General features: G+C 36.8%; 1 protein-coding gene and 1 long non-coding RNA gene across 5 annotated transcripts in view; one reads left to right on the forward strand and one right to left on the reverse strand.

Annotated features, from left to right (window-relative positions):
* The window catches only part of TSHR (thyroid stimulating hormone receptor), a 165195-nt gene that overhangs the window by 65070 nt on the left and 83535 nt on the right, over positions 1–16590 (reverse strand). For all 4 annotated transcript variants that reach the window (XM_035727844.1, XM_035727843.1, XM_035727845.1 and 1 more), the window contains exons 3-4: positions 10460–10531; positions 5107–5181 (exon numbers count right to left, since the gene is read on the reverse strand). In XM_035727844.1, the coding sequence (XP_035583737.1) occupies positions 5107–5181; positions 10460–10531 (147 nt within the window). The remainder of the gene's footprint in view (positions 1–5106; positions 5182–10459; positions 10532–16590) is intronic.
* Positions 1–16590, forward strand: part of LOC113908541 — an 88840-nt gene that overhangs the window by 19188 nt on the left and 53062 nt on the right. The window contains exon 2 of the long non-coding RNA XR_003515517.1: positions 13711–13811. This is a non-coding gene — a long non-coding RNA (uncharacterized LOC113908541). The remainder of the gene's footprint in view (positions 1–13710; positions 13812–16590) is intronic.

Here is a 16590-nt window from a genome sequence, read left to right on the forward strand (position 1 = left end):
AATGATGTGGTTAGAACTCGAGGATATTATGCTAAGCGAAATAAGTCAATCAGAGAAAGATAATTGTCATGTGATTTCATTCAAATGTGGAATTTAAGAAACAAAACAGGATCATAGGAAAAGGGAAGGAAAAATAAAACAAGACAAAATCAGAGAAGGAACGCCTGGATGGTTCAGTTGTTAAGCGTCTGCTTTCGGCTCAGGTCATGGTCCCAGGGTCCTGGGATTGAGCCCCACATTGGGCTCCCTGCTCAGCGGGAAGCCTGCTTCTCCCTCTCCCACTGTGTGTTCCCTCTCTCACTATGTTTCTCTCTGTCAATAAATAAATAAAATCTTTAAAAAAAAAGAAATCAGAGAGGGAGAACAAACTATAAGGGACTCTTAATCATAAGAAACAAACTGAAGGTTGCTGGGTTGGGGGATGGAGTTACTGGGTGATGGACATTAGGGAGGGTGCATGATGTAATGAGGAGTGGGTATTATATGGGACTGATGAATCAATGAACTCTACCTCTGAAACTAATAATACATTATACTTAATTAAATTTAAAAAATAAATACTAAAAAAATGTATTCATTATAAAAATCTAGTATAAGTTACTATGGTTAACATTTCTCAGACAACTCAAAGACTTTAGAACACTTTAGCACCATTTATAACCCTCCCATCCTTTGTTTATTTGTGTATTTTAATTTTGTGGATTCAGGTAGTCCTTGCTTTGCATCGTTCCAATATGCATAATATTAAGTTACCATTATTTAGTTAAATTTAAATAATAGCTGGTCTTGGCAACATAGTTCAAGTTGTGGCTACCATAATATATTAACTGTGAATAACTGCACAGACTACAAACTTTGCTGTTAGCTCTTCAGTGTGTGCATCACTATGTAAATAACAAATGCATATCATGATAGGTGACCAATTATACCACTTCTTTCAAAGTCATTGGTGATTGGTCACTGAGCATCTGTTATTCAGTTCATGCACAAACAGTAAAGCTGTTTGTGCAGCTGTATTGCCTCCTTGTCTTCCAGTGATAAACCCATGTGACATTTTATAGAAGTGGATAATTGAAAGAGGGAACTGACCAGCTAAGATGAAGGAGCAGCAAAGAAACAAAATGTGATAATGCTGGAAGTGAAATTTGAATTATATGTAAATGGAGCCATAGGAGAAATAGCTGACCTCGTGAATGTTGATACTGCCACTGTTTGAGAGACTCTAGATATTCAATCAAAAGAACTTAGTGAAGGCAAATTATTGACATCAATGAGAAAAGTGGTTGCAAATAAAAGGATGAAGATGTCCCAAAAGAAATGATGCTGATAAAAAAAAAATCACATTAAAGGAACTCTTAGAAATATCTTATGACATTGAAAGAACAGAGAATTAAATTTTGGAAGCTGATCCAGATCTAGAAAGAAGTACAACAATTTGCCAAGACATTGATATGATGCTCTAGCAAGTTACATAGCAAGGAGAAAAAAGGCATGCACTGTTCAAACTACGCTTGATATATTTTTTTTACAATGAAATAAAACATTTTAGTTTTAAAGTGTTTTTAAAGTTTAAAATTACAGTGTGTTGGGGTGCCTGGGTGGCTCAGTTGGTTAAGCGGCTGCCTTCGGCTCAGGTCATTATCCCAGGTCCTAGGATCAAGCCCCCCATCCGGCCCCTGGTCAGCAGAGAGCCTGCTTCTCCCTCTCCCTCTGCCTGCCACCCTGCCTACTTGTGCTCTCTCTCCATCTCTCTGTCAAATAAATAAATAAAATCTTTTCAAAAATAAAATAAATTTACAGTGTGTTAAATAAGTATCAGTTTACTATTTTTCCTTTCCTTATACATTTATAACCAATAGTAAGAGAGGTTTTACTGTTTTGATAAAAACTTTTAAAAGTCACAATCACAATTTTTTTCACTGATTATTAAGATCACTATGCATAGTTTCAGCACGCAGTTTCATGATCCTCCACCATCATGCTGTGCAAGGATCGCCTATATTTTAAGCCCAGTAAGATATTTTTTGTTTTGTTTTATGTAGCCAAGGTTCATTTTTATTTACCTTTTCTATTGTTTTTCATTTCCTTCTGTACTTCTGTGCTACCATTTCGCATTATTTTCCTTTAACCTTAAAATTCCCTTTAGTAGGTTCTTAATATGAACCTAATGGTAATGAATTCTCTTGATTTTTATTTGCTTGAAATGTCTTTCTTTTGCCTTTAATTTCAAAGAATACTTTTGGTGGGTTGGCAGGTATTTACTACTGTTATTTTTCTTGTTCTCATTGTAGGTATCTTTCTATTGATTTTATGGATCCTATCTTTTCTGTTGAATGAATAATCAGCTATCAATCTTGTTGCTACTTCTTTGAAAGTTTGTGTGTATTCCACCCCCGCCCCCGGGCTGCTTTTAATAATTTTCACTTTGTCTTTGGGTTGGTTTTTTTTTTAAGATTTATTTATTTATTTTAGAGAGCATGCACGGGTGGGGGAGGGGCAGAGGGGGAGAGAGAGAGAGGAAGCAGACTCCCCACTGAATAGGGAGCCCAATGTGGGGCTTGATCTCAGGACTCTGAGATCATGACCTGAGCCTAAACTAAGAGTTGGACCCTTAACTGACTGAGCCACCCAGGCACCCCTTGTCTTTAGTTTTTAATACCTTTACCATGATGTACCTTGATGTGGTTCTTTGTACTTATCCTATTGGGGTTTGCAGTACTTCTTATATCTGCAACTTAATTCCCTTATGAGTTTTAGAAACTTCTCTTCAAATATTGCTTCTCTCATTCTTTCTTTCTTCTTTTTTTGGGACCCAATGATAGGTATGCTAGACTTTTTACTATATCATATATTTTAAAGACTTATTTATTTGAGAGAGAGAGAGAGAGAGAAAGAGAGAGAGGGAGAGGGAGAGAGAGAGAGAATGCATGCATTCAAGCATGGCGGGGAGAGGGAGAGAGAGAGAATCTCAAGCACACTCCCTGCTGAATGTGGAGCCCAACACGGGGCTCTATCTCATGCCCCATGAGATCATGACCTGAGCTGAAACTAAGAGACACTCAACTGACTGAGCCACGCTGGCACCCCTACTGTGCCATATATTTTTAAATTTTCTTTTTTATTCCATGCTCCAGGTTGGATATATTCTTCTGACTTATCTTCCAGATTACTAATTCTCTTTTGAGCTGTGTTTAATCTGTTGTCAAACTCGTGTGTTTAGATTTTATTTCAGTTACTGAATTTTTAAGTTCTTGTTTCTATTTGATCCTTTTTATAGTTTCTAATTCTATTTTGAAATTCCCTATCTTGTCTTTAAAATTTTGAATAACTTAATTTTAGTTACTTTAAAGTCTGTGCCTGATAACTCCAATACTCCAATATTTGAATCTTTTGTGATCATTTTCTGTTGTTTGTTTTCTTCTCTTGATTTTTTCCCATATATTCTTGTTTTGTTTTGTTTTGTATGCCTGGTTATTTTTATTAATTTAAAGCTAGGCTTTAGCTTTCATGAGGGCTGTTCTATTTCCCATTATTCCATACTTCTGGGATGAAGCTTTTTAGGGATCCAAGTTAAAATCTTGTGATATTTGTTTACTAAGGAGCCATCCTACTTTGTAAGCCCTGAACTCCAGTTTTTGGTTTGCTAGCCCTATGAGATTTCCTAAACTTCTGTTCAACATCAGTCTCTCAGTTGTCTCTTATAATTCACAGAATTTCCTCAAGAGGAAAACAATCAAATGTTGTTTTTGGGATTGGCTTCTCTCCCCTTAAATCCACTTAGAGATTTTTTTTCCCTATCCATCTTCTGTAGTTGCTTTCAGAGTAATGATTGATCTGATATAAGCTTGCCTACCATATCTGGAAGTAACATTCTGAGCCTCAGTGTTTTTGAAAGCAGTATAATATAGAGAATAGGGTAAGAATTTTTGAGTAAGACATTTAAGGTATAAAAATTCTGCTCTTACCTCCTCATAACTGTGTGACTAAGGAAAACATATATATCCTCTATGAATTTATGTTTTTCTTATATAAATAACAGAAAAAAATAATCTCTACTTGATAGGTTTGTTTTTTGAGCCTTAAATGAAAGGGGTTATACAGAAAAAAATGTTTAATATAACATCTAGAACATAGTAAATATTTCTTTTTAAAGATTTATTTGAGAGATAAGAAAGTAGAGGGAGGGGCAAAGGGAGAGAATCTTTCAAGCAGACTCCCCACTGAGTGCAGACCCTGATGAGGGGCTTGATCTCATGACCCATGAGATCAGGACCTGAGCTGAAACCAAGAGTCAGACACTTACCTGACAGCCATCCAGGCACCCCTAGAACATAGATAATATGTATTTTTGTTTCTTCAAGAAAATAATTAATATTTCATAGTATTTCATAAAACTAAATGGCTGCTTAGAAGAATATAATGCGATTATGTACAACTTTTAATTGTAATGTACTAGAGAAATAAAAACAATAATTACTTATGAAGTGCAGTGCTTGGTTTTAATGTGCTAGGCACAGGATCACATGCATTATATCATTCAATATTTATACTAAACATATGAAGTTGAAACTCTTATTACCCTTATTTTACAAATAAAGAATGTGAGGCTAGGAAAGATTACATGATTGTGCAAGGTTAGGTAGTGAATGGGCAGAGAAGCCAGGGTTCAAATCCGATTCTAACCAACTCCAAGGCCAGAGTTCCTAAACCCACTTTTTTTCTAATCCCATGAAACTACATTTCTCTTTCCTAATTGAGAAAAAATGTTACATTTGCAGAATCTTGCACAGTCCTGGAATCAAGTCAGTAGTGAGTAAATATTTATTGACTCATTGACATCCACACCAATGAAATCTGCTGACAGAGTAGTAATAGAATGAAATGACAATTTAAGAAGAGAACTTCTAGTTTTGTCTTTACCTTTCAACCATGGAAGTGGAATTTTGGATGGATTAACAAACTGTGAGAACCAGTTAAGAATTTAATCATAAACAGAAGTTTTGACCCATGGTCAAAAAGACAGCTGTTACAACCATCTAGAGCCCTAGAATTATCAATCAAGACTGGCTATGGTGGAGTCTATGCTGCACTTTTCATTGTACTTACATGTGGGTCATTTTACTCAAATTGTAGAAGGAATGTGATTCCAGCCGCTGCAGAGTTGCATCTATTGACAAGTAGCTGAATGTCACAAAAATATAAAGCAAAGTAGAAAGTTAGTAGCGTTGTGAATGCCATACATATCCCAAACATTAATCTTAATAAAACTTCTTTGTCCAGGGCTTCCCAAATCAGGCAACATGATTTCTCCCTAATTATGTTAAAATTAGTTATACTTTTTTCAGATCCCGTGATACCTGAAAGCTTCCCAATTCTTTAGGTCCTATTCATCCCTAAGGTTTCACTCAACTGATACTTCCTTCAGAAGCTTTTCCTGAATTTCCTGATTAGGTCAAATTTCCCCTAAGTATACCTCATTACACTGAGAACTCCTTTCACTAATTATCACAGTGCAACTGTCTTATTGTTTGGATAATATTTGATTTATGCTGTCTGGTTAGGCTATATATTCTCTGAAATGGAGAACTGTGTCTGTTTTGGGTGGCCTTTGAATTTTGAGTGCCTTTCATAGTGCAAGGCATGTAGTAGACTCTCAATAAATATGTGTTAAGGTAATGAATGAATGGGTGAATAGATGAGTTACTCAAAATAGCAGAAAATGAAAGACATTAGAAAAGAACATAAGAATTAAAAAAGAGGCATTATTAATGCAGTATGTGATAGCATGGGATTAGAAATAGAGTTTCAGAGAAGATGAGAAATCTATAATTCTCTAGTGGAACATTCCATAGGGTGGTGACTACATATCCACTAAAGACTTCTCTTCTTTATTTTGATGAAGCAGAAAATTCAAGATTTGTCTTGAACTTTGTAAGCAAAAGGTAACTCAAATAAAAGTTTTAAGTATGAAAAGAGAAAAGAGAAATTTCTAAGTACGACTTGTCAAGAATACATAGGGAATATTGTTTCGAAGAGTCTCCACAAATTCTATTCCTGTAATGAGAATGACTAATGCAGCCAAATTCAATGATCGTTTTTTATTGAGAGGCATCTCTGATATTTGGGAAAATTAAGAATTAATAGATGACATCCACTTGTAGTCACAGCAGAGATTCTCAACCCTGGCCATAGAGTTGAACTACCCAGGAAGCTTCTAAAATTTACATATGTTCAAGACATAATCCAGGATAATTAAATCAGAGTTTATGAGGGATGAGGTGCAAATACTTTTATTTTTAAAATGCTTCTTCGATAATTCCAATGTGCAGGCAGGATTGAGGACCACTCATCTATAGTTTGAATTAAGTCTGTCAGTAAAATACTTTCATTAATACAATGTTTATGAGAGGAGTTCTGACTGTTCCATTTGAGTTTCTGCCATGGTCATTGTGAATTTTCTAATGGTCCTGTACTTTCTGTTTTGATTTATCTATTCTCCAAACAATTATCCTTTATCAGGTCTCCCAAGCCATGGCCACTTGTGGATAACATTATGTAAATTATTTTGATCCAAATATGTCTTTAACATAGAGGAAACAATGGAAGACATTGAAAAGATTAATTTATTGTGTAGAAATCACAGAGATTTATAATGGATGAAGCTGAGCCATCTGAAGGACAAGATTAATTTTGAAGGCTGAAAACTTGTTTTCCTAACTTTACGTCATACCTATTGCTCTAAATTTTCTCCTGAATTTCTTAGTTTAGAGGTGAAGTTTTCTCAAGGGGTTACTGGGATGGTCATTCTGCCCGTCATAATAACTGAAGTTCCAGTTCTCCAAATGAATTATACATCCTCAAAGGGCTCCTATAGCTCAGTTGTGAAGACAACATTTAGGAACCATTTATTCAGTGGGATGAAAGAAGTGATTCCCTGCTTGCTTGTCCCATTTTTATAAACAGGAAAAATCAGATCCCATCTCTTTCTCAAATTTCTTCTTTAGCCTATAAGTCTTATGTAATCACTAGGGTGACCATATCATTTATCATCCAAACTAGGATATTTTTGTGAGTTACACAGGCTGCTATTAATAATTATACCTGAATAATAGGTGGAAATTTGTCCTGTCCCAGGCAAACCTACCTAGGATCACCCAAATGATTTCTCTCTTGCCCCCTAGACATACCAGATCTTTAACGATTACTTACGTATATCTGTGTGCTTTCATTCAACAAATATCTGTTGAATATTTACTCTATGTCAGTAAATGGGCATTGACAAAACAGATCTGTTCCCTAGCTTCAAGGAATTCACAGTAGTGGGTAATATAGGTAAGTAAATGGGATTAACATGTAGAGTGATAAGTGCACTAATGTGGTTCAGGGAACACTTAACCAGACTGGAGAATCCAGCATAGTTTCCATGGAGGAAGTCTCAACAGGGCCTTCAAATCTGCCTGGGTGTCCTGGCAGGAGCCAACCCTCCCTCTTTCATTGCCCATCACTTTTATTTCAAACCTCATATTTCTAACTCTTCACCCTCAATATTAGCAGATTATCTTTTAACAATTTGTAAAAAAGACTGAAACCTTGAGATAAGAATTCCTAGAATTCTCCACCACAAAGCCTATTAATTTACCCATACCTGCCTCCTCCCTTACTACTACTTTCTTGTGACAGTATAAAAGATGACAATCTTCCTGTAGCAAGTCAATTGCTCTATTTGGATACCATCCCTTCTTGCTTTCTTAGGGAACTCATGCCTTAAAGTTGTTTGTTCTTCACTCTCCTTAGCCTCTCCCTCTCTACTGAAGCCCTTCCCTGGTCTCAGTTACATCTGCCTGTTTATGACTCTCAGATCTCAAAAAACCCCTACGCGAGTCTTCCCTGAGCATCCCCCATACCCAGCACTTCCAGTCCTCCTTACTCTACATTGCTTTTTTCTTTTTACCATATCCATTATTCCCTTCTAAACTAGTATATAATTATTATGGTTTTGGTTTATTGCCTGTTTCCTTCCATTCAAATGTAAACTTCATAGGAGCATCAATCTTTGTCTGTTTGTTCCCTGACGTATCTTCATCTCTTAGAACAGAATAAATAATTGTCAAATGAATGAATAAAAAATTATGTCTGTGTCCTGATGTCTGCTGGACATAGTTTGCTTGATGCCTCAAAGTCATCTCAAATGCCATGTGCCCCAAATTGAACTCCTAACTTGCTCCTTGACCCTCCACAGCAAATCCACAGAAAACTTCTCTAGTGCAGCGAATATGCTCATCAGCTACACACATGTCCTAGTCAGACACTTGGATGAAATTCTTCTCTATCTCCCTCCACCTCCAAATCAATCAACTTTCCAGTTTGTTGGTTCTCTCCTATTTGTTTCTCACACACAGCCACTTTGTTTTCCCTTAACCATCATCACTCAGTTCACAATCCCCTCTTCCCCAGGACACTGCATCAACCTCCTCGCTAGCTTCCCGTCTCCAGTCTTACTCCATCTGACTCCCTTTCCACAGCACAGGGGAATGTTTCTAAAACACCCAATCTGTCACTTCCCTGCTTATAACCACTCAGTGGCTTGGCCCCTAGGGAAGATTTCAAACTGCTTTACATGGTTCACAAGGCCCTGCACTTGTTTATTCCCTGGTTTCATTTTTCTCTACTGCCCTTCTCCCAGCTTAAGCTTCAGCCTCAACAAATTTATTTTAATTTAACGGACAGCCCAGCTTTTCCCTTCTGCTTGGAACTATCTTTCCCCCTCCCCCCGCCCATCCCACCACCCAGATAATGCAGATCAAAAGTTAGGTGTCATTTTCTCCAGGAAGCCTTCCCTGACCACACTCTCCATCCAGGTAATATGCTTCTTGTATAAGTTCTATAGCACTCTATGACTGACCCTATCATAGCACTATCACTCTCTTAGGAAGCTCTATGAGTATTGTCAGCTGTTGTATGTGAAGCATCTAGCAAAGTGCCAGACACAAAGTAGGGCTCAATAAATATTTGTTGAATGAATGAAGTAATGGTCAAGCTATTGGGACATCCAGGTAGAGGCACCAAGTAGGCAATTATATAGGAATTGAGGGAAAAAGAAGAGCAAAAGGGGAATTTGAGGTGTTTAGCTTATAGGTCACTAAATGGTTATGCCATTAAAGGGAGAAGGAAAAGGAACAGCTTAGCAGGAAGATGATGGGTTTATTTTGGATTTGCTGTTTGAAGTGACTGTGGGACATCAAGATGATGATACTTGGAAGTAAGCTTTTAAAGCAGGCCTGACTTGTAGGAATAAATCAGGGCTGGAAATGTTCATTTAGGAATTAGTTGTGTTACATAATAGTGAACCCAAAGGAATGGGAGTGTTCCTTCAAGGAGAGGAGGGTATAAAGGAACTGAGACAAAATAAAGAATGAACTGATCTTTAAAGAACTGAATGAAATGAAATAGGAAGCTAGGAAAGGAGACTGAGGAAGAGTAGCTAAGGTAAGATGTTAAAAAGAAGGATGACAGCAATATCCAGGAAATCAGAGAAGACAAGAATTTGAAAAAGGAAAGGCTGGTCAGGAAAATCAAAAACTGCAGAGATGTTTAGCGGGATGGTTTCTCAGCTTCAGCATTGCTGACATTTGAGACTAGAAAATCCTTTGTTGCGGAAGGATATTCTGTGCCCAGTAGGGTGTTTAGCAGATCCTTTGCCTCTACCCAGGAGATGCCAGTAGTCCCCTCCTCTCGTAACAACTAAAAATGTCAAATCCCCCTGAAATGACACAATAGACAATAAATGGTCATGAAAGGAATGAATTTAGCCCAAATCAACACAGGTTGCTCCTGGTTGTACTGTCATTTAGTGTGCCTGAATTATCTTCATTTCTTGTCAGAATCCATTAAACAAAATAAGGCCCTGGTTCTTTTCATATACAGTTATATTCTTGTCAACTCAATATGGAAGTCCTTTTTATCCTTGCTCTTGAGTGTATAGCAATTCAGTTTTCTAAGGTTTAGAATCATTTTTGTGTGTGTGTTTTTTTTAAGTGAGAGAAGTCTGAAATCATTACCTATGTTTCTGACAAAATGTAAACATTTTCGTAGTGGTAAAAAGTAAATCAACTTTTTGGTAACTAGGAGAGATGGACTAGAGATCGATATATAAATCTGTTTATGGGGGAGATTCCTGGCTAAGGTTTTGCCACATCCCAAAATACATTAAAATACATTGAGAATTATTAAATTCTCAAGACCAAATTTGCATTAGAAAGAAAGCATTTAGGAATTTGGGATTAGAGATGTCGCAAAATCAAATAAACATCTTGTACATAAACTTTTCACATACATTGCAGATGTAGATATTGACTTATACAAGTACAATATATATCAAGTATTTGTCTTGATAGAACACATTTAAAAAATAACATGGCACAGTTGCAAACTTTTATTTATATTTTAAAAAATGACTTACATCCTGGAAATATTGGGCAGATTTGAAAATGCACGACTGGGAATGGTTTTCATATGAGTCTCTGTAAACTTCCTGTGAAAATAACAGTTACACAATTAGAGTTTTAATCATTGGATTTTTATAATAAATCACCTTAATTACAAATAATACATTATTAAAAGCATGCTGGTCCTTATGATATATATTTTATCATACATAATCAAGGAAAAACAAACATACAGTTTTCCCCCAACAAAACAAGAATTGAGAGTGAGATTCAAATGCAGAAAATAAAACTTCAAACATCATTTTTGAATTTGCAATGAACTCGTATGCCTTGTTTGACATCATATTCAAATTATTAACTGGAGGGCAATATAACATATTCATAAGTTTATTAGGACTCCTGAATTCACATCATGCACATGTCAATGGAAATGTCTTAGAATGCCATTGGAATATATGTGAAGAGCATATTAAGAGCATTAAAGGCATGTGATATATCTTAAAGATTAAAAATAGTGGTATGGTTACAATCTTTTTGTCCAACCAAAGATCTCTTCAGTCATTACCTTGAGCTTATCATCTACTTGCTACAGTTTTGAAATAACTGACTGACAAGGAGCTAATTCTCTTGTGGCATCTTTATTGCATATGCAACTTAAAGGTTGTAGCTTTTCTTCCAGTTTGCTTTTTTGGATACTTTTCAGAAGGCTGAGATTATTTTCCTTATAGGTAATAAGACATCTTCATGCATTTCAGGATGTCTGTCCACCAAGCTGTTCCTTTTTTTTTAAGATTTTATTTATTTATTTGTCAGAGAGAGAGAGAGAAAGGGAGAGCCCAAGCAGGGGGAGCGGCAGGCAGAGGGAGAAGCTCCCCACTAAGCAAGGAGCCCAATGCAGTACTCCATCCCAGGACCCTGGGATCATGACCTGAGCTGAAGGCAGATGCTTAACCAACTGAGCCACCCAGGCATCCTGAGGTGTTCCATTTTTGACTTCCTTTTGTTGCTATTGCAACTGCTTGATAGAATCCTGTAGGGAAGAAGGTGTCCTAACTCACTTTGCAAAAAGACAATGCCTCACTACACTTACCATCTTCTTCATGGGTCTGTTTTTGCCATATAAATATGAGTAATCACATATCATCCATTTACTACCTTATTTAAAGATATTAGACTAAAATTGTGTGTTTCCCTTCTAGGCTGCAGGGTTTTTTTTTCTCAACAATCTATTTCCTTGATCTCTGAATTCTTTGAACTATTAATTTTTGCAGTCATTGAAATGCATTTGGAACTTCTGGTTTCTGGTTCTGGAAGCCTGTAAGTCACTTCTCCCTCTTAACAATAAGTGAAAAGCTGAACAGACTGAACAGACTGAAAACTCAACAACTCTTCTAGGAGAAGGGAAGACACAGGGCAAACTGCTGTTCCCAAGACAGCCAGGCAAATGAAGGTAGTCCCTGACTCCCAGAACAGAGACTGATGTGTGGAAAACACAGGGAGAACCAGGGTCAGGGTAGGAAACCTATACTGGGATTGATGAATTGCTGGAGGCACAGTGCTGATAAATTTCCAGGGGGACCTGGTCATAGGGAGACCTCCACAATTTTGTAAGATTTATCTTCAGGAGCTCAAACAGGTTCTAATGGTAAGCATTAGAAAAAAAATATCCCCTTGTGTTTCTGGCAAAGGGAGGGGAAAAGGAAACATTTGGAAATATACCAGAGCACACAGTTCTTACCAAGGGCTGCCCTCAGAGGACACTATTAACCAGAGCCTGACCTGGGAACAGTCCTGTGCTACTAAGGGGAGAGAAAAAAAAAAACTGAGAAACACTGGCAAAGTTCAGAGTCTGGAGGCACAGGCTCACTAAAAGACTGAGACCTAATCACAAGACTATAGAACACTTCCCCTCCCCCAGCACCTCACCTTCACATTACTAACGACCTTATATTTATAGCAGTTCCTTTTACCCAGTACATCATGTCTGTCTATCAAGAAATATATCTGCCTAATCGATGCATCAGCAGGACCAAATTAGTTTATCAAAGGATCTATTAACTTGGGGGAGGGGAGGTGATGTGAACGACAAAAGGGTAAATTGTTGGCTCTAGGTGTTTCAGCATGAAGCCCAATGCTGCCTTAATATTTTCAAAAATTTAAGTCCCGTAAATTATCCACCCTTCCTCATAGGTCTCCCACTTACATTCCCTTAATTGGATTGATTAAAAGCTGTTGGTCCAGATCCAAGATTCTGAAGTTAAAAAAAAAATGAGAACAACAAATCATTCGATTAAAATCTCCCAGGAAAATTGGGCCATGCCAAAGGAAAACAAAGGATAAGATACACACCTGTCGGGTATCACCCAAGGAGATTGAGTTTCTCAAGCTCAAAGGTAGTCCTATGTATAGAGCATGTCCTAAGGCATGGATCTTGAGGGCATACTTATCATAAGGCGCACATACTAGATAATGTGGACCTAATTTGTAACTTTCATTGGCTAAAAATTGAGGGGCTTATTTGTGTTCAAAAGAAAATGGTATTTAGAAAATTAATGTAAGTTTACAATGGTATCTAAGAAGTCTGACTTGGAACAGAAATCCATCTAAATGCAATTTAATAGACTTTGAGTAAAAGATTCAAGATTCAAATAATGTTTATATCCTTTCCCAGTGTATGAATTTCTGAAATATATATTTCATGTTTCTTGAATTCTCTTTGTCACACACATATAAACACATATACACTTTAAGTTTGAACAAAGATCTTTTCCCTACTACTGATTAAGTTACAGTTAATGGAGTTCAGGGTACACTATCCCAAAACATGGTAACTTAGCATATTGAACATTTTAAGCTGGAGGAATTTGAGAAACAGCAGGTGTAGGAAGGATTTTCTGATCCCTCTTCTCCTCTGAAACAAGTCATAAGACCCTCTTGTGAGAGGTGCCCTGACTATAGCCTTATCTCTGAAAATATCAAAGGAAAAACAAACCTTGCTAAGCTTCCTTCAGATCATTACCCTTAGTTCATACCCTTTGGTTCTATCACCATGACTTTCCATTCTTCCTCAAACCAGCATAAAAATGCTCAGGTTTAATCACTTCTTTGGGTCTTCATTTCTTTATGAAGGCTTCTGTGACACATGAAAAAATTATATTATGTAAATTTTTATGCTTTTCTCTTGTTAATCTGTCTTTTGTTACAAAGTCCCAGCTGAGGAACTAGAAGGGTAGAAGGAAAAACATATTATTTTCCTCCCCTACAGTTTCTGGTGATGGGGATTGGATAATAAAAGGCTGGGGATATGCCACTCACCTTGGACACTGCAGCAGAGGTCTGGGACAAACGACAGAAAGCCAGTAGAAGGTAAGAATTCTTAACGTGTCCGTTTCCTAGATCTCTGTCTTAGTGCTTAGTCGAGAGAGGAATGTAAATATTTCCCACTGCCCTTTCCTTTCCAAATTCAGGTTAGCAGGAAATAATATTTGTAAGAATTAGTTCTTTGGATTGTAACCTTTGTGAGTTTAGTTTTGAGTACCCATTGTATATTGATCCTTTCCCTCCAGGGACAGGTATTGCCTTCCTGTTTGTTTGGGTTTTTTGTTTTGTTTTGTTTTGTTTTGTGTCCTGAGAGCCTTGCTTGGCTTTTTACCTGCCAGGATATGCAGGTCATTGGTTACCTTTTAAGAAAGTTGCCTAGGAAACAAAGATTCTGTGTTTTATAAAAATAATTTCTTGTGCTTCATGTTGTCTTTATTAAGTCTTTTTATTACTTAAGAAAATCTAACCGTCTTAATATTAGAAGAGTGGAGGGTTTTGTTCACAACTGTGTAACCATCTGTATTTGCCTTTAAAATGCTTTATTGTCACTCTGGCTAAAGAGATGAGCAGGATCTTATTTAATTAAGTGTTCAAATCTTTCGACGTATTTGACAAATTTCCCAAAATCAAATTCTAAATAAAGTCTTTTCTGACTTTGAACTAACTTTGAGCTTTTCCAGATGATCCCTGCAAAGCAGACTTAAAAAGAGCCTATCTATATATCCAATAGTCTTTTCTTGTTGCACTTGCATAAATAATTAGGCCAAGTTTAATAAGACTAGATTTATTTTTGCAAATAAAAGTAGTCTTGGATTGTCTTTGGTAGAAATGGAGGTGACCGTAGAGAAAAATGTTGTTTCAGTGAAAAAGTATTACCCGCCGCTGTGAATGTTCATTATCTTTGAGCTATTTTTCATCTCCTCGTAAATTGGATCCTGCCATTTTTGCATTTTGTCAGTTGTTAACGTATCCAATGTTTTTCTCTGACTTGGCATCACCAGAAATAAAAACTACCTATTTCCCAAAGTCCTATAAGCTGAAACTGGATGATGATAAAAACTTTTAGGGAATCACAATAACAGATCATGTATGGGCACTCTTTGTACCTATGGCTGTTTAGGTCACCCCAAAATTTCACCAGAATGTCCAATGCTATCACCAGAGATACTCAAACTACGAACCCAAAATTTTATCAATCGTTATTGCCTGTCCTTACTACCTTACCCAACATCTAAAAATCTTGACTAACTGCCCTCTGGATTCAAAAACTGAATTTATAGTTTGTTGGAACCATTAACTTTTGTTTTACTTTTATTTCCTCAGAAATGTCCCTCATTAAATGCCTGATTATTAATACCATTAGCCTAACTTGGGTGGGTACCCTTATTCCGACCCATATCACCACCTTCTGAAATGAAACAACTCTTTAGGACTGACCTATTCCTAGGATTGAGGGACTGGTTCACTGGGATATGGGATGATCTATCAGCTAAGTTTCTGGACTGTCAAACTTCTTGTGGAAAATTTCAGATGGGAGAATAATGGGGTTCAGGATATGCTACCCCAAAATATGACACCTTGGCCTATTTAATATTTTAAGCTGGAGGGATTTGAGAAACAGCAGGTTCAGGAAGAACTCTCTGACCCCCCTCTCCCTGCTGAAGCAGGTCTTAAGACTCTCATATGAGAGGTGCCCTCCCTGTATCCAGAGAAAAGGAGCAACCTTATTTCTGAAGACAGAAGGATGCCAAGGGGGAATCTGAACACGTGGGCCTTGCTAAGTTTCCCCGTTTACTATCCTTAGCTCATACCCCTTTTTCCCATGACATTTTACCACCACTTTACATTCTTTATCCAACTTACCATACAAATACATAGGTTTTGTCATTTCTTCAAGTCTGCATTTCTTCATAAAGGCTCCCATGTCATGTAAAACTTACATTAAATAAGTTTGTATGCTTTTCTCTTGTTAATCTGCCTTTGGTTATTGAGCCATAGCTGAGAAGTTAGAAGGGTAGGAAAAGATGTTTTCTCATCCGCTACAAAGCACATCATGTTTTACAAGACAAAAATGTTTGAAATGCTAACATTTCACTCATTCTTTTCAGCTAGATTTCTCACCAAAGAAAGCCTACCAATACAAACAGACCAAGAAGGGTAATGGGTCTCAGAACCACTGTCTTACTAATGATACACTATGCACAATCAGTCCTAAATGAAAGTGAATGGGGAAATGCCAGCCATCCCAGCCTAAGATGAAAATGAATTATCAATTATTGGATGAACTTAGTTAATATCTTGATGATTATAATGTAGCCTGAGACAGAAGACTGATTTCAATAATGTTAAATGAATGAATGATCAGAAGAGTAATTGATCATATAAATTGCCAAATTCAGTTTAGCAGCTTGTACGTTTTGCCTGGATATATTATAGTAATGTATACACTATCTGAAAAAATAAACCCATTAGTGAGTTAAAAAATATAAACTGGTATAAGTTATCTTAGTTGCAACTCTAAAATTCACCACATATTAGCTTAAGCTTTCCTTCACTTTCTTCCCTAACTTTTAAAATGTTATTGGTCTGTTAACATTATGAAAACAAGTAGGAAGAGTTTTCTTCTAAAGTACCTATTTCTCTTCAAATAAAGAGCAAAAATAATTGGCTGGAATGTGGCATCTAGCTAATTAAATTATAAAGATAGCATGTTTATTTACAGAGCCTCTCTTCCATTTTCCCCAATAGTTTTACTATAAGCTGAGGATCCCGGAGAATAAATTATTGTGACAGGTAGATGCCTTGTTGATCCCTAGCTGACCCC

This window comes from Zalophus californianus, chromosome 6 (genome assembly GCF_009762305.2).
Source record: "Zalophus californianus isolate mZalCal1 chromosome 6, mZalCal1.pri.v2, whole genome shotgun sequence".
In the NCBI taxonomy this organism is placed as follows: Eukaryota; Metazoa; Chordata; class Mammalia; order Carnivora; family Otariidae; genus Zalophus; species Zalophus californianus.